We start from the raw sequence: 20,987 nt of genomic DNA, 5'->3' as shown, positions 1-20,987 counted from the left end.
GTCCGACACTAGATGCAAAGGCCCTCAGCAGTCTTCCTAATTTGACTCAAAAGCCCCAGCAGCCAGGCCGTCACATTACACACAGGTGACTGAAAAAACTCCTCTGGAAAAACTGCACAATCTAAGAAATAAGACAGGAAGTTATCGGCATGGAGGCTTCTCAACTAACTGGCCTAGCCTGATCACCCTACAGTGAGGCTCAGCTGACAAGCCCAACTTTCTCTCTTGGCGTTTACAACACTCTGTCAGTCCTCATGTGACACATAAGCAGATAACTAAAGCTAATCAGACATCTGGAAAACGCCTCTAATATCAAAGAAAAACCGAAATAAACAGCCTGGAGAAAAAGAGATGCTATAAGGAAAAAAATATACTATTGATAAATATTACAACCATGAAACAGGAACAGGATGTTATCTCAAAAACTCAGAGAACAAAAGAGAAATCTTAGAAATATGACAGCATAAATGAAAAACTCAACCGAAGGGTAGTTGAGCAGACCTACCAGAAAATAGTGTCAAACGATGATAGAAAAATAAGAGAGAAAATAAAATTAGAGGACCAGTCCAGAAGGCCCAATATCTGCTCAAGAAGAGTTCCAGAGAGAAGAAAATAAGAAAGGAAGGAAGGAAGGAAGGAAGGAAAAGAAAATTTCCCAGAACTGAAGGAATGAGTTTCCAGACCAGAAGCCACATGTTCTTCCAATGGATATGGATGAAAACAGACCCACATCACAACACATCATCATGAAATTTGAAAGAGAAAAAACAGGTCATATACAAGGTCTCAAAAATCTTCTTTATCCCAGGCTCCCCTTCTTAGTGAACTACCAGAAGACACAGCACAGCAAAGCAAAAAAGTAATAAAAACAGAAGGAAGATCCATCCAAGAACCAGATGACTCATCACAGAACAAAAGCGAAGCGAATTCCAGAGTGAGGAAGAGACCTGGCCTGGGAAGACAGCTGTGCTCAGAAGTTACCGGGTCACCAACCCAGATCAAATCAGAGCAGCGTAGAGGGTCTGGCAAAGACATCTCCAAGATGAAACTGAAAGAATACCTGAAGCATGTGCATTTTGGTAGGAAAGTTAAGCAGAGTTTGAGCCAGAGTTAGAAAACTAAACAAATAAGGGGGGAAAACAACCAAAACAATCAAGTACAAGAAAACTAACAAGCCATGAGAAAAAGTAAGAGAGCTAAATCCTCATCTTCCATTGTGGGAGGTCAACTTATGATGCCCCAAAACTAAAAAAAAACAAGAAGTAGCAACACACATCTCATTTAGAGGTATGGGCAATAAATACCAAAATAATTATCTCAAAGAGCCCAAAGTATGTAATTTATCTAGGGAGAGACAACGCAAGGAAAGAAGACAGGGGAATATGCTGTTCATTTTAACAGACCCTATAGAATTATCTGATTATAGAGAAATATTTTTCATATATTTGAACTAAGTATACGTGTAAAACTTTATTAAAACTTAAAACCTTTAAAATTTGGATTACGAATAAAGTACAGCAATGTTAAGTTTGCCTGTGAATTCCACTTGTATTTATTATTAGTAACTGCAGCAACAGAAAGAGCCAATTAATTCCTTTATGTACTGAAAAACTGATGAAACACAAAAGACTACATCAAATAAATTCAAGACATGCAAGACAAGCAACTATTTCTTGAGGCAAGGCATCAGCACAATCAAGCAGCAATACGAAAAAAACATTTACAGAACACAATCACAGAAACCCTAATTAAAAACATGGCACATGAATGAGTTGCCTTATTATAGTGTCTAAGCATCTGCTTCCAATTAATAATTGACAGTGTCAATATGCAGTATTCCTCATTTGACTTTCACTTAAGGAACAGGTGAAAAGCTGGATTCAATAAGACACAGGAATCATAATGAATGAACCTTCAATGCAACTCAATGGGCTACGTAACTTTAAAACTGTCCTCTCAGCACACAAGGGAAAGGTAGAATGGAATTAGCCACATCTTCCCTTTGCCACTAAGAAAACTAGAGGACATGTTTTTTAAAACTAGGAATAATGCATTTTCAGTGGGTTTGTATAGGCAAGTCTTTTGTATCAATGTGATTGTGCTTCAAAGCTGTGTAACAGCTCAGGTAGGTTATAACATGTAATATGCTAGAAGCTATGTGCTAAGTAAGGCAAATAAAAGCATTAAGTAATACCTTCTTACAGAGAGCTCGCAGCTTGAAAGCAGAAAAATGAAATGCAAAGTGTTCATAAAAGACTTAAGGAAAAAACTTACTGTTCCCCAAACTCCAAATTTGCTTGTTTTAATCTCTGTTAGCTATTCGGTATAGTTAATAAGCTTAATGCTCTTTATATGTTTAAAAAAGGAAAACATTCCATTTTCCTGAAAGTCTGCAAATGATAACGTTCTTCACAAAAGTTTCTCTACCATGAGCACACTAATAAATTCTACACGTAGGAGTTAAGCATAAGAAAAAGAGGACCAAAAATCACAACCTGTACCTTTTTGTTAAATGCCCAAATTTTGTCCCATTCCATGTTCACAACTGAACGTGAGGAGCCCTAGAAAAACAATAATAAAATGACATAAAGGATGAGTATTAATTAGGATATTTTAAGTTAAGCTATGCATGAAGGAAAAAATAAGCCCAATAATTACTTGCAAGTTTATTTCCACTGGAATATAAAACTTATTATGTACAAGCTAATTTGGTTACCATGAACAGTTCCAGTCAACAGGCCTATCTTTTACTGGGTAAAAATACAACAGCTGCCATTGCCCAACTCTAGCTTAGGAGTTTAGGATACTCTCAATGTTCCACTGTTATTAACGGCGCTAAACATATTCTTTTTAAAAAAATATTCTGCCCCTGTATTCTAAGGAACAATAGAAAGAAAAACAGGAATAACAAAGACTAAAGGGATATCAACAGACACTTGAAAATTTGAGCAGAAAAGCTGGAAAAGAAACCATAACTCACCTGAGCAGCAATAAACTGCTTCAGTCCTTCAACTGTCATCCCTCTTCTCAGTACGCCACGAACCGTAGGAAATCTTGGGTCATCCCTGGGAAATAGGGACATTTGTAAGGACCAAGGAAATTTGTTAAATATGTAGTTGCAGAGAGTATGAAATACATTAATGAATATTATATTCAACTTGTTAAGTATATGGAATAAGAGCTGGTTATAATAATTGCATAGATCACAGCACAAGTGAGCCCAAGTGCATGGAAGAGGAAAACTGCTTACCAACCAATATCGCTCAGTAAAATAAATGCACTACCAGAAAGAGTAAAAGCATATTTGCAGCAAGACACAAGGGTGATATCTTCAAATACAGAAAACCCACTCATTAGAACATTTTTTATTTAACAAACATTCCGTGTCTCTATTCTACATATGACCATGACAATGAGACCAGATCTATGGAGGACCAGAGACTCACAACTACTTTTCTATTAGATGCTGAGATCCACAGAGGATGTGCCCTTATGGGTTTGCCGTTCCCACGTGCCATGGGCCACAACAGGTAGTCTATGTTTGTAGTACTCAAAGGGGATGGGGGACCTAATGCACTGGAGGAAATGAAGACAAAAGGACCAGAAATCCTACAGGCCTACCCATTGCACCTCCTTCCATCCATCCTCCCCAGCACTCAAAGCAGTCCTTACGTCCTCTCAATTCTAGGCAACAGTAAACATACCATCCATCTACTAGTCCTTCGTTGACAAACCATGTGAGTTTTCTTTTAGACAGCACTGTGTTGTTGAGATTTAGCCGACTATATTCCCAGATATATGGTTTTCTTATGCCTAAAGCTTCAATAATCCAATAAAACTGTTCATCTCTGTCATGGTACTCTGTTGTTCTCAGGGCATGTGTAACACCTTCAATGCTATCCACTATGGGGCAGGCAAAATCATATGTCGGATAAACACTAGGAAAAAAAGGGAATATTTTGAAAATCAACATGATGCACTTTACCCTTTCCATCTTAGATTAGGCATTATAAACAGGAATACTAATTTAAAATGATTCTTTACGAGAATTTTTATAAAACTGACATGTTTTATGACTCATAATAACCAAAGTATATCAAAGCACCAGACTGAGAACAATGAATCAGTTACCCACTTAATATCAAACAAGCAAATTTGCAACTTGACAACTGGGTACTGACACAACAAATTCTACTATCATGTTTCTGTAATGACCAACGTACATCAAGAGAGGAAGCAACAGCAATATACATAATAATTTTGAGGGAATTTAGCTTTTCAATATCTTAATTAATCCCACTTAAGGAAACTGAATTACTTTTGTAATGAACTGCACTCAAGAACAGTTTCCTTCTCTGACAAGCAAAAAAAATTATTATGTGAATTAAAACTCCATTTAGGATGGAATACTCTCACAAAAATTTCTGCCTAAAATAATATACACAACACATAAGCAGTTTTCATTTGAATTTTTAAAAATATATTACTGCATTATGACTAATTTTTAAGATATGATTTCAGTAAAGTATTATTGCATTAGGCTTTGCAATTATTTGATACTGAAAATGTGTATGCAAATTCACTTTTCCAAATGTACTACAAGTATTTGCTTAATAAAACAAGGAGCAATCACTTTATTAAAATGAAGGACACTGGGAACACTAAGCTAAGGATGCTATCATTCTAAATATAGGCGGATTAAATAGACAAAAATTAAAAGAATTCTACATAACGAACTCAGAATATTTGGCTAGTTTCATTAGTTTGTGTTTCACATAATCCACTGTGTAAAATTTCACTTTCCTTGACTACAATAGGTTATTTTATAAACACTGAAATGGTAGAAAGTGGAATATAGTATAGCTACATGGTATCATATATCACAATTCTTTAAAATATGTAATTTTTACTGATTAATATATTATAAAGGTTTTGTGGTGGTTGTTTTTATTTGTTGGTGTGTTTGCTTTGACATTTTTGCTCTTGTTGTCCTATGAATCCTATGCAATAGTGCAGATTACAAACTATATCTATAATGGTTGGACTAGATTCTTATGTTTGTATCAAATAAGTTGATGAAAAACTTTTTAAAATAAAGGACATAGATACATGTATACACAAACACATAACCACACACATAAGGGTTTATCTATAGACACACACATCTGGCACTCACAAGTTTAAAGAAAGGCACATTAGCTAAGCAAGATGTTACATTCACCATCACATCAGAAGTTAAATTCAGCATTGGTATGTAATAGGCTTCTTCAAAGTATAAGAAAATATATTCTATTGTTACTTGATAAAGGAAATTAATGGGGGAGGGACCATTTAAAGAAAAACAATCTGTTAAACTGAAAACCCACACAGAAAACTAACTGAAACTAGGAAAAAGCACATGCTACTTTCTTGTATTGCTCATTTCTGTAAATTTTCAGAACAATCACATTCATGAATTAATTTATGCACAGTAGAATCAAAGTTTGCAACAGGACAAGAAATATCTTCACCTCAAGACACACATCACAGTATACCTACTCAAGACAAAGAAAGCAACTTTAGGCAGACACATGACTTCCATAGTTGGCAGTGACCCTGAAATAATAATGTCGTACAAACTTCACTGACAGATTGGTAACCGCCACTGAAAGGCTACCTGCCAGTTCATCTGCGATGAACAAAGACCAGGTATCCTGACTGCTCTCTATCTACTCCACGTTTACAGACAGCCCCAAAGCAAAGCATAGCTGGCTACCCAGCACAATGAACCAGGTAACACTTACTTGTATTTATTTCCAGTTCTTGGGTGTGGCTGAATTTTGCAGCGGTAAAGTGTGGGGTCCCGCATGCACCCATTGTTACTGCTCATGTCAATTTTTGCTCGCAAACAACAGGACTGACCAAACTGGCTCCCTTTTTTCATTTCTTCCCACATTTGCAGATTCTTCTCAACAGCTATAAAATGAGAGTTATATAACAGTTTATCTAATGGACTCCTGTAATTTGATGTATATGATAAGCACACCCCACTGGTTTAAAAGTACTGCAATAGTTCCAATATCTGGTACCAAGAGCCCATGTACTGCTTTGGATGCAGAAGTCTCACAAAACACTTAGGACATGTGCTCTATAAATATGCCTTAGAAGAAGTCAATCCAGTCCACTGATGTAGCACTGACGGAGGCCAAGAGAGGAAGGACGGACGAGGCCTGAAGCTCTCTCTCACCTCGTGTCGCCTCTTTTCCCTCACTGGCCAGCCCCCTCACATCTAACACTGTGCCTTTGAAGCAGAAGCAGTCTGTCCCTTCACCGCCTCATGCCCAGGGGACAGACAGGCCCAGCCCGGCCCGCGGGGCTCACAGGCGTCGGCGCTGCAGCCCGTGCCCGTCTGAAGAACACGGCTCGGGCTGAGAGCCTGCGCCCGGGGGCTCCCTCACAGCTCCTTCAGTCATTCCAGTGGGAAGCAGGACACTCGGATCCGAGGAATGAGAGATGACAGAAAACAGACAGCGATAGGTTTAATCCCAGAAAAAAGAACTCTCTATCCCAAGTGACTATGTGCCTACCTAAGTCAGAATATTGAAAACCCGCCCCATATGGATACACACAGAACTGTTAAACAATGATTCTCAGTGGCAACTACTGAAGGTGTGATGGACACTCTACCTGCTTTCAAAGAATCAAGTTAGGTCTAAAAAGTCCAGTTGTTAACTAGCTTTAAAAATGTAGAGAAGATTTCTATAACAATTTGAATTTACTATACTTCCCAAATGTGACACTCAAGATTTAAATAAAATAGCATGAAAGTTCTGGCAACGTGATTATAGAGTAAAAATAACCTGAGTCTGAAGCTCAGGAGACAAGTAATGAATAAGATACACTTTTCTGTCAAGTTGTATTTCAGAGATATAGGGTAATACCAAGCTTATATATTATATTCACATTTACCCACATGTTGAAAGGAAGATTTAGGTAAATAACATCATCATCATTTTAGAAAGGCTAAGTATTTAAATTAAGAAAAATAAAAAAATGTCGCAGAAGGAATCATTCAAATGGAATGAATGGAATGAATGAAATGCGAAAGACTGCACGAAGTAAGTGAAATGCTGAGGACACACACCCTTCACATGGAGTTGTGATGCTAACAAAGTAGTAACAAGGTAAAGATGACAAAGAAAAAAGATTTCTAAGAGATGGACTAACGTACAAGTCATATTCCCAAATGTGTTTGAAACCAGCATCTTTCACAGAAATCATGTTCTACTAAAGATACAGAATACAAGATTATCAATTAGAATATAAAACACTAACTGTGCCTTACAGTTTTTCCTATGTTTGGATTCTATCCTCTGCTCACGTTCAGCTTTCATCTGCTCAGCAGGCGTATCATCCACATAAGCCTTCCCTTCCTGAATTAGCTTCTCTGCGTATTTCATTATGGTTTCAAAATGATCCGAGGTGTAAGTAAATTGATCTGGTTTGATATGCAACAATGCAACATCTTCCAAGATAACCTGCAATAAGAATCCAAAATAACCATCAGTTTATCTTCTGCATTTTCCTTGTGTATTTTCAATCCTTGATTCTGCTTTTGGGCAAATGTAATAACACACCATCAGTCTTATAAAGCCTGAAAATGGCTGTGGAAATTGCATGATATTAGATTAGGCACACACAAAAAAAGATTCATTATACTAGCCTCCAAATTTTCAGCTGAGAAAGCTGATCATATGATGGAGCTTTCCATTTACTCTGGAAAAGCTGGCTATTATTGGTCATACTGACAATTATTTGCCCTCTTTGAAAATATTGCAGTGCTTCTGAATAAAGATGATACAAGAGGCTAGGAAACTTTCACATTTTCCAATACCTACTTAGTGTTTCATTCATAAACTTAAAATTATATGACAAAAAGGAAACCTGCCTCTAGTGGACAATTCATTTAAGAAACCGGTACTTATAGGAAAATGTAGCACTTAGGTAAACTCTACAATTGAAGAACAAAAAAATAAATTGAAGTTTTTTGTATGGGAGCTCAGTATTCCTTGGCTTACATCTCAGACACAGAATATACAGATGACGGGGGAAAGCAGCTATGAGAACGAGCTTAATTTAGCATTTTCATACCATGAAGGTATCAGGTCACCCTCCGATTTCAATGCACTTGTCTGACAAAGGGTCATCACTGCACCTTTAATTACCTTCTCAAAATCTTCCTTCTCTTTTTCAGGATTTGTGTCATCAAATCTCATGATCAGTTTCCCTTTAAAGTTAACCTGGTAGTGCTGGTTCAGAAGAGCAGCTTTTGCATGCCCAATGTGTAAGTAACTAAAACAAAAACATTTCACAAAGAAACTCATTAACATGCTTTAACTAAAGACTTAAACTTAACCTTTCTGAGGAGATGAGAACTAAACAAAACTCCGTCCGTCTAGTCGGTACTCCTCTCATATTTTATTTTCTAACAAGGGCTATGATAGAAAATCTGACCCTGACCAGAAGGAAAAAAAGACTACCACATTTATAAAATAACCATTAAGAAATAGTTTCGTATGTAAAATCTCACGAAGGGACATGTTATTTACAAACATTACAACCTTAAAGAGAATCTTTTTCTTTTCTTCGAAGAGGAATAAACAAATGGTCATTTAGTTAGAGGAAAACTACTTCCAAAACTGTTTCAATGCTACGTGGTACTGTGTCTTCAGTAAGACCTGATGCTATTCAGAACTGGCACCACGAAAGCACACTAGAGAAGCACTGAGACTGGCCCTGTCACTGCGATAACTAAATGAAAGAGCACATGGGGATTCGGGGGCACAGAAAAGCTACTTCAGTTTTCTCAGAAGCCTGAATAAAAGACTTTAACTAAATGATCTTGAAGGGCTCATCCAGTACCAACACTCGGTGAATCACAACCTATGGAAACACTATTCTGTCCCTACGGGCAGTTCACAGTCACAAGGAATAAAATAAATCCGAGGTACTGTTGATAATACTACACATCAATTTCATCCTCTATCAATGAGGTGAGTAAAAAGCAATGTCCTCACCACTATGCTGGAAAAATGCTTTATAGGGCAGCACACAAGGCATTAAGCACAGACGTTTAATCAGCTCTCACTAATTTTTATTTGTTTTAATTGATAATGGTAGCTGCAGTCGCACTATTCTACAGTCTCGTAGTTTCACACACATCTCTGATCTCGGCTGACAACAATCGGGGAGGAAAAAGTGTAACACTTTGCATGCCTTTATATCAGTTTTTAAATCAATTCTTTTTTTTAGAAATTCATGCAGCCTTCTAAATCAAAGATTCAATTTTAAGAATGGTTTATATGCACAGGTTAATGCAGACAAGTACAATGCAATGCATTTAACGTTATTCAAAACTTTTTGCATAAATAAAGGGCTGTATCCCAGATGAGATTCTAGAACAGAATAAAAGACATTATGGAAAACTAATAAAGTCCAAACAAAGGTACGGAATTTAGATGATAATAATAATGTCAATATTGGTTCATCAGTTGTGACAAAGGTACCATAATAATATAAGGAGTTAACATTAGGGAAAACGGGGTGCAGAGTACATGGGAACTTTCTGTACTATTTTTGCAACGTTCCTATGAATTTAAAACTATTCTAAAATAAAGTTGATTAAAAATAAAATAGAGAACTGTGTTACGACCATAACATGCTATACCTATGAAAAGAAATAAGAAAACACTAATAACCACCGAGTACCTACTACGTGACAGTTAATGTGCCAGGCTTTACATTCAGGAATTAATTTAAGAGGGGTGATGAAATCAAACAATCATCTTATACTTACAGGTATTATTTGTATATCTGAAATAATGTGTGCAGTTCTAACAACTTAAAACCTCAAGAAAGCTAACAGGACTATAAAATATTCACAAGGTAACTAAAATAATCAGCCCAAGAGACAACCTACATCAGAATAAATAGTTAAAGAAAATAAGATTCATGCTGCATTCGTTAGTATTGATGCTGAACTGGGCTTCTGCCACATGTAACAGACACAGGCCTATAATTTTAGGTCAGATGGACTCTAGAGCCAGACAGCGTTGGTCTGAGTTGGCAAATTACTAAAACACTGCATGAATCACAGTATGAGTCAGGTAACATGAAGATAATAAGGGTGCCTTCCTCACAGCGGTTAGGATTAAATTAGTTACTATATATAAAGTGCGTGGTAGTATCTGCACATAACAGGTGCTATATAAATGTCAGCTAAGTATAAGAAGAAAAGGCAAGAGTCAAGCCTTCTGGCCTTTCATGCAAGGCACAAGAAAAAAAGATTAAAAAAATAATTAAAGAACTCTTTAGCAATATAAGGGGATATGATCAAAATTATGAACATTTTAAAAACCTGGACATTGATTTATATTCCAAATCCCAAAACTGTATTCAGCCAAGAGCATGGTTTCTGAAATTGATATAATTTAGAACAGGTAAACATATTTTATACAGTAAATAATAAACACGAGGAGCTCCTTGCTATTCAAGTAACAGAAAATACAAAAAATTTCAATAAGGACAAACATTCAAATGGCACACCTATAAAGAACCACCGTTAAGAAAATGCTTTTATTAAACCATTCAAGTCACCACCCAACGGGACAACCATGACCTCTCACAGTGGATACACAGGAGCAGAATATTGGGAGGCAGCGACCCAAGATGTCTGCGGGAATTAAGCCATGTTAAGATAGGTGCTATTTATAACTGATTTCAGTCAGTCCACTACCAATCATTTAATGATTCAGTCTGTAAATTTTCCAGAAGTATTATTTCTCTTTCAGCTCCTTCTAAATATCCTTTATTGCACTACCTGAATCAGCCAACTTAGAGAAGCAGAGTGAAATGTGGAATTCTGTAACTGATTTTGCTGTCAATGGCGTTATGAAATACTCTGTAAAGAACTATTAAGAACAGCTAAAATAAAACTGTTTCTCTGCCACTTTCTGTTGTCCACACACTCCACTTACCACAGATGGGTAAGAATTTGGCAATAGAATACAAAATCTTAAGTTCAACAAAATTTGGAAGAAAATAATCATCCCATTTACAAACTAAGGCACAATGCTTTCCTAATGGCTAAGTTCCTGAGGCTGCTTTAATACGAGGCATTTTATTAGATGACTATCATTGGAAGGGCTCTATTACAAAGGTTGTCTCAGGCTGACCTGAGTGCAAATGAAGAGACACCCCTCAGCCTTGGAGATGCTGGGCAAGGCCTGAGGAAGCCCCAGGCTGGTGTCCTCCAGCCAGCACAGTTTTTGTTTTATTTTTCCTAATGAGCTATTTAAGTGTTATTATTTTCTCTGGGTGCCAAGAGTAAAAAGGGTTGGGAAACCTGCTAATAATGGAAAGAACTGAATAGGAATGGGCTTTTATCAACTTTCCTTCCTTTACTTCGGGCGGGGGGGGGGGGGAGCTTAATAATTCTACCATAACTCTACTGCAAATGGAAGGATTGCTCAAGGGTACAAATATAAATCCTTATTAAATGAAAGCCTAAAAATCTCAAAATGTAAATGAAACTTAAGTCTTTTTATTTACAGATGCTTTTCTATTATAATTAAAATTCTGTCTGGGGTAAAATACAGTTCTCTCTCCTATTGATTCAATAAACTAAAACTACAATTTTAATACAGTAACTGTCAATATTTAAGAAAACATTAAGATATTTAGAATTTTAACTCACGCAATTAAAATTTTACTTATTTTCTTCTATATTATTGACTTACTATTAAAAATATTTGGTAGCTGCCTAAAGATTTTCCACTAAATATATTCAATTTTAATTTTTAAGTTGCATTTTCTTACCCACTAGCCTCTGGAGGAAATCTGACAGTAACTTTTCCCATCTCAGCACCCGGAAGCTCAATAAATTTACCAACATCTTGCTTTTTCTCAGGGGCCTGAAAAGTAGGACAGCAACAAAAATTGTTTTACGGTTAAATGTTTAAGAATACAATCACTCAACACATACTAGTCAGTACTCACTGTGTGCCTGGCATGGTTATGAGAAAAATGATAACTAGAGCATCATCCTTGCACTTGCAGACTCAAAATTTCAGGAAGGATGTAAATAAAACCCATACGAGTAAGAGGTACATGTATGTATACAGGGTGCTTGTTAGGGCAGTCAGTTGAAGTTAACCAACAGCATCTAAGATCATCAGGAAAAGCTTAAAAAGAGGTCAGAACCAAACTGGATCTTGAAAAATAAGTAGATATATGTATCAGATGGAGAGTGCATAAGGGCACTCATCCAAGAAAAGGAGTAACAGCACAGGATGCCCATGAAAAGTTAGGAAAGCATGCTGAGTGGGTGGGCAAGGAAGCTGAAAAAGTGAATTAGGTGCAAACGTGACAGTCCTTATAAGCTTGGCTTTTATGTTTTAGGCAATGGGAAGTTCTCAGGAGTAATGGAGCCATTTATTTGTAGTTTCGAAAAATGATACCCAGGAGAGTGCAGAGGTGAACTAGAAAAAAAGAGGCCAAAGAAGGAAAGTTAAGTGATGAGATTATAATATTAAATCAAGTAGTGGGTAATAATGAGGCCTCAATAAAAATCAACAGTAGTGGAGACAGAAAACAAATCTATAGATATGAGAACTAGTAATAGAACTTGTTGACGAATTAAATGTGAAAAGTGGTGAAGGGGTGAGTGAGGATTTTTAGCCAGACTGAGTGGACTGTAGTGTCTTTATCCAAGCAGGTAGTGGTTTGCAAGTTTCAGTGCATCAGAAAATCTTTAAATCACAACTTTACTACTCATGCATGTGTAAAACAGATCAAAGTAGAGTGACTCTGGCTGGGGAAGATGACTTTTTCTACTGCCCTCTATGTCACATCCTCCTACACAATCAAAAAAAGGGCTCTGCAGAAGCCCAGGACCAATGGTCAATGGTTCAAAACCCAGAGAATTGGAGATTTAGGAGGAAGAAAAAGATGGTATAGCTATAAAATAATGAGATTGTAGTTACTTGAAGTCTGGGTTTCCTAAGGGACACACATTGGATAAGCATACTCTTTTAGACATGTAATTATGAAGATGAAAGCTTTATGTAGTTTAATAGTTATAAAGGCAAGCCAAAACTTAACAATGGCAGTCATCCAACAAGATCCTTTTTCATTCGTGAAAAGAACATAAATTATGAATTGAAAGAATTTTCTTTTCAGTTCTGAGGTCTCAGACAAATACATCAGCATCAAATGAAATGAACAGGGCTTTACCACTTTAGCTTTGGCTGTTGAAACATTCCACTTGGTGCCTACTGACTGGAAGGCCCTCTGGGCTTCAAGAAATCCAAACCAGCGCTTCACATGAACCGGAGCCTTGTTCTGTTTCAGTTGTTCCTGCCATGCAGCATTTCCTATTAGCAAACATAATTTTAAAACCATTCAATAAATCTGCAACTTCAAAAGCAAAGTTCCAGTCATGGTTAATGTAAGTCAATGAAATGGCTTAAAGTTGTGCTTCTGTAATGCCGTTTTTAAAACCTGGGCATACATTGAAATGTTTTCTAACACTTGCATACATTTTATAGGACTCAGAAAAGTGAATTAAAAATATTTATTTCTTCAGTTTAATTCACTGAAGTGAACACTAAAGCCTGTCTTCACCACCACCATACACCCTCTATGAAGCCAATGCTACATTTCATAATTAAGGAAAATCTCTAAGGAGATCAACAAGAGAACAAAATAAAAATTAAGATCAAGAAGTAGCTCATTTCTTCAGGTGTAATATCAAAAATAGGTACTGAACCAAAGTTTATTTAACATCAAAAGCTACATCCGTTAGACATTATCTTTCTGTCACGAACATTAAGTCAAAAATCAAAATAGACAAAAATGTCATAATAAACCTATAGATGAAAAGATCTAACTAGAAAAGGCCTTCAGTTTATGTTGGTTATTATTACAATTTAATTTAATCTGGAGAGAAGTTTAGGCCACAAAAAAGTAGACAGAATAAAAAAAACATACACACACACACATAACCCGGATTTAAAGAATAAAACATTTTGGTATATTTGCTACAGGTCTTCTTTTTATTTTACAGAAACTAAACTAACAAAATGTAAGTCTTCTCTGTGCCTATCAGCAATCCCATTCTCTTACCTGTCACAAACTAGCTGACCTCCTAGAGGAACAACTCCACATCACCCCACCCACGCCCCTCGCTCACACACCTACTGAGCAACCCGAGATGACAGTGCCAGAAGTAAATTAATGGCTGACAGCAGAGGTGCTGGCATAAACGGGATGAGGGCTTCCTTGGCAGGAACAAGGCCAGCTCCAAAAGCAAGAGGGGAGCCGAGGTAGTGAGAGACAGCTGACCTCGAGGGATAGCAGAGGATAGGGAATTCCTGTGACTGGATAGCAATAAAATAGCCAGAGTGGCCATTCCTTTGTAAGGAAGTTCTAAGTGACTGCTAATAGACAGACAGACAGACAGGAGTTCATAAACACAGAAATATGTGTACTTCTTACTAGCAAAACATTCAATAATTAAAGTAGGACATTCTTCAAGAAGAATTACTGATACCTTTTAGCGTGGCCCAAACACACAAATCTGCTAAGCTCAAGGAGTTTCCAACTAAGTATGTTCTCAGAGACAGGCAATGATTGAGTTCATTGATCACAGAAGTAAACAAATCACAGGAAGACAACTTTGTAGCACTAAACTCCAACCAATGATCAATCTGTGAACACAAAGACAAAAAAGAAATGCATCCAGAGTTTATATTTAAACAAAAACAAACAATCTCAGTTAGAACCATGACTTTCTTATCTCTGACAGAATTTACCATTATGTGGATTTAATTATAATTGCCTTAATCTAAACTGGCACTTAAATGAACACATTTTGTTGTTCTTTTCCTATGCTTTGTTTGCAGGGGCAGTGAGGGGTACTTCAGGGAAGAAAAAGATGAGAAACGGCACAGGACTAACCTGATCGAACCCAACAGGTGGTACCTAACCAAACAGATTCATTCACTTGCAGATTTTAAAAGTAAGTACTTGGAAACTATTCTTTGCATTTTGAATTTTAAAAGATCTAGGAAAGTTAGAGCTGAACACAAACAGCCAAAAAAGAAAAAAAAAAGGCATCTAAAATGCAGTATTGAAAGTTAGCCTACTACTGGTGTAATTAATTAAATAAAGTATATACTTAATAAGGAAATGGGATCCAAACTATGTGTGTGACCCTGGGCAAACCTCTTAACTTGTCTAGGCCTGTTGCCTCATCTCAAGTAAGGGAGTTGCATAAGACGATCTATACAGTCACATCCAGCTATGAAATTCTAGGATTCTATTATAGGAAGAGGAAGACAGCACTCAATAAACCAACAGGACAGCTGGCATGGGATTAAAAGTTCAAATTTAGAAGCTAAGAGTTTTTTTCTGAAATTAAAAACAGTATGAGAATTCCTGAACTTGGTTTATAACTCACACTCTGTTTAATATCCTTACATAGAATAACAGTACAAAAGTCAAAAACAAAATGAAGTTCTCAAAAGAGCAGAAGCATAAATCAAAACAAAATACACGCTGGAAAATGTTCATTTCTTACCTCAGTATGTTCCATGAGGTTGGAGCCATACAGTCCCGCTGTAGCTGCAACTCTAGCTAAGTAGCGAAGTATGGAATTTATGTCCGTGAATACCACATTTCTAGAATATAAGCATGAGATGAAGTATCACTGTAGCTCTAGCAAATCAGTAAGAGTCCTGAGACTTATAAGAAATGTAAAAAGAGAAATCTCATTATATTTATCATGTATTTTCTACTACAGTAAAAAAAAAAAAAAAAAAAAAAAAAAAAAGATCTAATTTGTTCTTTACTGTTTTTATCCTATTCGAATTTGTTCTGAAATGTGCAGCTAAATCCAATAACTGACTTCAGAGTAGACTATCTATGTGATCATCCCTTTATTAGTCCCTACACGTTTATTCAGTGGTGAAAATATGAAAATATAATTGCGATATTGAGAATAACAGTGGTTTAAAATACATCAAGGCAACAACAAGGACATACTGTCATAAGAAGCTAGTTTTATCAACTTCCAGGTAAAGATGGCAGATCAAACCCCATCAAAATTGTTTCGTAAAAATCATCATTTTTAAACAACAGAAATTTATTCTTCCACGGTTCTGGAGACTACAAGTCAAAGCAGGGTCCTTCCTGCCTCTTGTTTCAATACTTGGTGTTCTTGCCTTGCAGCTACATCACTCCAGTTTCTGCCTCAGTCTTCATATAGCCTTCTTTCCACTGTGTATCTCCTCTTATAAGGACACCAGTAATTGGTTTTGGAGTCTACCATAATCCAGTATGACTTCATAAAAATTATTTTTTTACAAGACACAAAACTATTAAAGAAAAAGAGACTAAAGAGAAGAGACAATAGCGATAAATAATTCTTACCAAATTTACTTATTTCCTATTACTATTGATTTTAAATATTCGTATTTTCCACCAGAATGATAAGGGAATTAAAAATCCTTATGTATAAATCTTTCTGTGCATTTCTAGTTTCTTTTGAACAGATTACAAGTGGAACCAGATAGCTTGCTGACAACTGTAAGTCTCTGGATACAGTTCCTCCAGAATGAAGCAGAGTATTTTTTTATAGGGACAATCTACCAATGAGCAAGTAAAACAAGCATACAATGTTTAATCCTGAATTGTAAAAATGCTGCTCAGTACTGAAAACAAAGATAGAAAAGCACTTACTCAGACACACGAAGAATATTCTCTTTCCCTTCTTCGACAGAAATGCTGACGTTGTCTTTCATGTGTTCTACTGCCAGCAAAGCACCTAAAAATAGTAAGGTAAAAAGATTTCTCTTTATAAACAAAGTAGTATTTAAAACTTAAATCATAAAGCAGTAAGGATGACTCAACAAGCCAATATTAAATCCAGCAAAGAGTAAACTTCCCCCAGTAGTCTTCAAACAGAAAGTACTATAGACTTTTGGTCTTGGAGAAATACCAAATCAGGCACAGTTCCATTACTTTTGAATATGCTCAGCTTCCGGTAAGGGACTCTGAAATTAATCTTCTCCTCCCTCAGGAGACAAGAAGAAATTAGAACAGTGCCTTGTATAAAAGCTATTGTTAATAGCATCTGAGTGGTTGCTACGTGGTAGGCAGTGTGCTAAATGCTTTACAGTCATTCTGTTGTTTTATCTTTGTACTAACCTTATGAGGTAGGCACCTTTATGTCCATTTTACAGAAGAGGAAACTAAGGCTCGGAAGGGTTAAATAACTAGCCCAAAGTCCTTGACTAAATATGTGGCAGTCAGGATTTGATTCCAGGTCTAAGGTGGTCCAGAATTCAAAATCTAAAACATGGTGTAACCCGCCTCTCAACACATAAATTGATTCATTAATCCTTTGTCCCTAATTCTGGCAACTCATCCTATGGAAGATATTATTTCTCCTTTCTTAAACAAGGAAACTGTATGAGGGGCCAAACAGAGAGACTTGCCAAGGTTCCACAACCAGTAAGTGGCAGCCAGGATTGGAAAAAGATCTCCAGGAACCAAATGTCTTTCCTCTTAACTATGAGATCACACTGTCTACTGCTTTGCAGAGCAAGAATCAAACCCATTTATTTTCGAGCTTATTGAATTGTGTGGTTAGCCCATAATTACGGGAACCAACGTGCTAAAACACTAGCATTTTTAAAACGTTTCAAGTGGCTATTAAATGGTGGTTTTTGTCTCATCGCACTCTGAACATCGAAATTGAAAATGTAATGCGTAATTCGTCAGCTCTCTGTGGCTAATTGTAGCTAAAGATCTGGGCTTCCTGAACCTTCCACAAGTATTTGTATGTCTATGCTATACATACATACGCATTAACAAAACGAGATCAACAAACTAATTTTTTGTGTGTAACTTTCCGAAAGGAATAAAGCAGAAATCCCAAGCTATCCATCCACAACCACCCTGTCCACGCTGCAAATGCAATTCCAAATCGAACTTCAGACGAATCTGGAAGGTGATGAATCTGGAAGGTGACAGGTCCGGCGTTCCGTCTGACTTACTACATCCACAGGGCGCAACATCTACAGGGTTGCAGTAACGCAAACTCACCAGCCCGCAGTGTTTGGGTGTTCCGGCAATCATCCTGCCACTTTTAACTACAACCAAATGCAACCTCAGCTGAAATGCTAAAAGCTACGACGACGGTCCGCCTTGTGTGCTGTGAACCCCATGAAAGGTAAAGAAAAGTCCGTCAAGTGGAATGAAGATCTTTTCTAAAAGGAGGGAGGGAGGCACGAGAAAAGGCATAGGGGGGAAACGCTAAAAGAGGAGAAGCCAAGTGAATGGGATTTTAAGTTTTAAAATGTTATTTTCTACGAGCGGGTCTTCAGGGGAGACCATTTCCAACAGGCACACGGGGGTTGGTTGGGTGGCATCCCTGCGAGACACGGTCCAGATGAACCTCGTGTCGCCCTGCGGTCGCGGCTCACACCGCGCCTCCCTCCGCGTCCGAGAAAACTGTCTTCAGGCGCGGTCCGCCTGCCGGGGAACGGAAGGCGAGGGGCGCGAAGGCTACTCGGTGTCCAGGCGCGGGGAGCGGGGCAGGCCTCGTCTCCCTCACCGTGGTCGCCACCGCGCAAAGCCGGGGCGCCGCGACCTTCGGCCCGCACCCTCCCAGGCTGACGCAACCCGCACCGGTCGGCGGCCTCCGCCCTTACCCAGGGGAGGGTCTCCGGAATTCACGGTCAGACAGAGCGTCGCCATCTCCACGGGTCCGCGGGCCTACGAGTCAGGGCGCCTGCCAGGCCGCCGAACCAGCCCGGAGCCGCCGACAGCGAGGAGCTGCAACGTGTACGCGCCAGACGCTGCCGCAGCCTTCGCCCCGCCCCTGCCCGCGCGGGGGCCGCCGCGTTCCGCGCACGCCTCGTGCGTCATCGCGGCGCGCCGTTTGCGTCGGTCGCGGGTGCCGGGGCCGTGGACCGAAGGGCCTGCGTGGCTTTCCGTGTCGCCCTGGCTAGGACGCCAGCGTGGCTGAGCCTTACAGTACTTCGTAGAGCGCGGAAGGCAAGTGATAAGACCGTTTCTACACCGTGAGGGGCGTTCACACGAAGCACGAGCCGACACGCCCGGCAGGTGTTGCGCATTGTCGCAGGCCACCGTCTCTGTAAACACAGAAAAAGCCCTGCAAGTACACACAGCAAGCCGGCTGCCCTGGTTCCACTGAGGATGCGGGAAGCTCTTCTCGTGTTAACTTTTTTTTCTTTTCCCCCAAAAAGATGTATTTTCAAGAGTTCTTTTCGTACTTGAAAATGAGGGTTAAAAGGATAAAAGGCCTTATTACTAAAGCCGCTGCCCCAATTTCTTGGCTTTGTTTGCCTGGACTGCGTGAGCATGCCTTTCACAGGGTCATGTTTTCTTCGCGTACATCCGAGTGACGTGGGTGTGTGTGTGTGTGTGTGTGTGTACACACGTGTGCGCGCGCCAGGGCTGCAGACATACTCCGGGGCTGCTATTCGAGCTCTAGGGGTCCAAGGCTTTCTCTTAACCCCCAAAGACACCCGTTTTTACTGGAGAGTGCTACTTAGGTTAAATATGGGACTTGAGTGCTTAATGCAGCTGTAGAGAAGTTACCTACCTGTCCCAACCCACCACTAAAGGTAGCTGCGTCTTTATACGAATAGCCGGCCTCCAGAGCAGGTAAGACACCTGCGTCAGAACAGGACTTCTCCCCCGAACCCCTACCTTCCTATCAGCATCTCTAGGGATGAGATCAGTAATCTCATTTTATGAAGTTCTCCAGGTGTTCCATGCACACCAAACTGCCTCTCTACCTCCCTTTGTTGAAACTGATTTCTGCGTATCCTGCTAGCTCTTACCATTCTTGTTTGCTGAAAAGCCTTATCTTAGGTATCTTTGGATTCCCTACAGTGCCAACTGGGAGTCCTTCGTACTCTATCATAATTAGTACCAGGAAAAGGCCACAGAGCAATTGATTGCTGCTGCAGGGGCAGGGGGGAGTGATGCAAAACTTACTTTGAAAAATACACCATAAGCAAAGGCAAGCATGATTTACTGATCTAAGCATGATGGACTATGCTATTCGAAGCATGTATTTGGTTGCTGCCAAACGAAATAAATGGTCTGTAGAAGCTTGAAGATAAACTCACCATTGAGAAATTAATAGCCTGGTAAGCTCATAGAATGTGGATTTGTGCTCACCTAAGTTCAAAGTGGAAGAGACCCATGACTTCAAGGCCATGCTGGGAGCCACTGGATGGTGGACGCCTTCAGTCAACGGGACACCAACTTCTTGGGTATGACCAAGAGCATTGGTATCATGGCGTCTGAAATCCTACACAAGTCCTGTGTGGAGATGACTGAGGAAGGCCCTGGCATGGAATTTGTTCCAATATCATTACCAATTTATGAAAATTTTCATTGTTCAGAATTTCACTAAGCACAGTAAGACCAAGTGCACCCTCTTCTTTGGCAGAGTCTCTTCCCCTTAGATGGTATTGGCCTGTCACTCCTTTTGGGGAAAGTTCAGAGTTGTTCCAGTAAATTGATTGCTAGAAATAACAGGTTCTCTTTATTTTTCCTTTCCAAACTCATAGTCATCACTAAGAATTTAATAATTAACTAGCATGTCTCTTTCTCTCTCCACCAACACATGTAAACCCACTTTGGCCATTAAAATTCCCTTTGGACAAAATCTTCAACTTCACGAGAAAGGAGTATTTCAATACTGTATCATCTAAATTTGAAATACTCTGTTTATGACGTGTTTTAAATAAACCAAAATTATACCTGCTCTTCAAACTTACTAATAGACACCAACATTTCTCTGAATTTAGTAGGCTTTTGAGGGTATAAATCTAGACTTTAAGAGTTCTAAATTAGATACAGATTTTGAAATTAGGGGCAAAAGGCCCTAAATGAAGCCATACATG

The 20,987-nt window shown here is 38.6% G+C and overlaps 1 protein-coding gene across 4 annotated transcripts in view; it reads right to left on the bottom strand.

Annotated features, from left to right (window-relative positions):
* Positions 1–18,932, bottom strand: part of EPRS1 (glutamyl-prolyl-tRNA synthetase 1) — a 49,699-nt gene extending 30,767 nt beyond the window's left edge. The window contains exons 1-13 of one of the 4 annotated variants that reach the window (XM_019742201.2): positions 18,756–18,932; positions 16,780–16,864; positions 15,620–15,719; positions 14,591–14,747; positions 13,273–13,412; positions 11,857–11,951; positions 8,205–8,331; positions 7,325–7,517; positions 5,784–5,955; positions 3,705–3,938; positions 2,981–3,065; positions 2,502–2,561; positions 2,195–2,215 (exon numbers count right to left, since the gene is read on the bottom strand). In XM_019742201.2, coding sequence (XP_019597760.2) covers positions 2,195–2,215; positions 2,502–2,561; positions 2,981–3,065; positions 3,705–3,938; positions 5,784–5,955; positions 7,325–7,517; positions 8,205–8,331; positions 11,857–11,951; positions 13,273–13,412; positions 14,591–14,747; positions 15,620–15,719; positions 16,780–16,864; positions 18,756–18,801 — 1,515 coding nt within the window. In that variant the 5' untranslated portion in view covers positions 18,802–18,932. Of the gene's footprint in view, positions 1–2,194; positions 2,216–2,501; positions 2,562–2,980; positions 3,066–3,704; positions 3,939–5,783; positions 5,956–7,324; positions 7,518–8,204; positions 8,332–11,856; positions 11,952–13,272; positions 13,413–14,590; positions 14,748–15,619; positions 15,720–16,779; positions 16,865–18,755 lie in introns of those variants that run through there. The other 3 variants (XM_019742281.2, XM_074317015.1, XM_074317014.1) reach the window with 3 other exon arrangements.
* Between the last annotated feature and the right edge of the window lie 2,055 nt (positions 18,933–20,987).

This window comes from Rhinolophus sinicus, linkage group LG12 (genome assembly GCF_036562045.2).
Source record: "Rhinolophus sinicus isolate RSC01 linkage group LG12, ASM3656204v1, whole genome shotgun sequence".
Classification (NCBI taxonomy): domain Eukaryota; kingdom Metazoa; phylum Chordata; class Mammalia; order Chiroptera; family Rhinolophidae; genus Rhinolophus; species Rhinolophus sinicus.
Note: the sequence above shows the minus strand (reverse complement) of the source record. Positions and strands in the feature narration are given on the sequence as shown.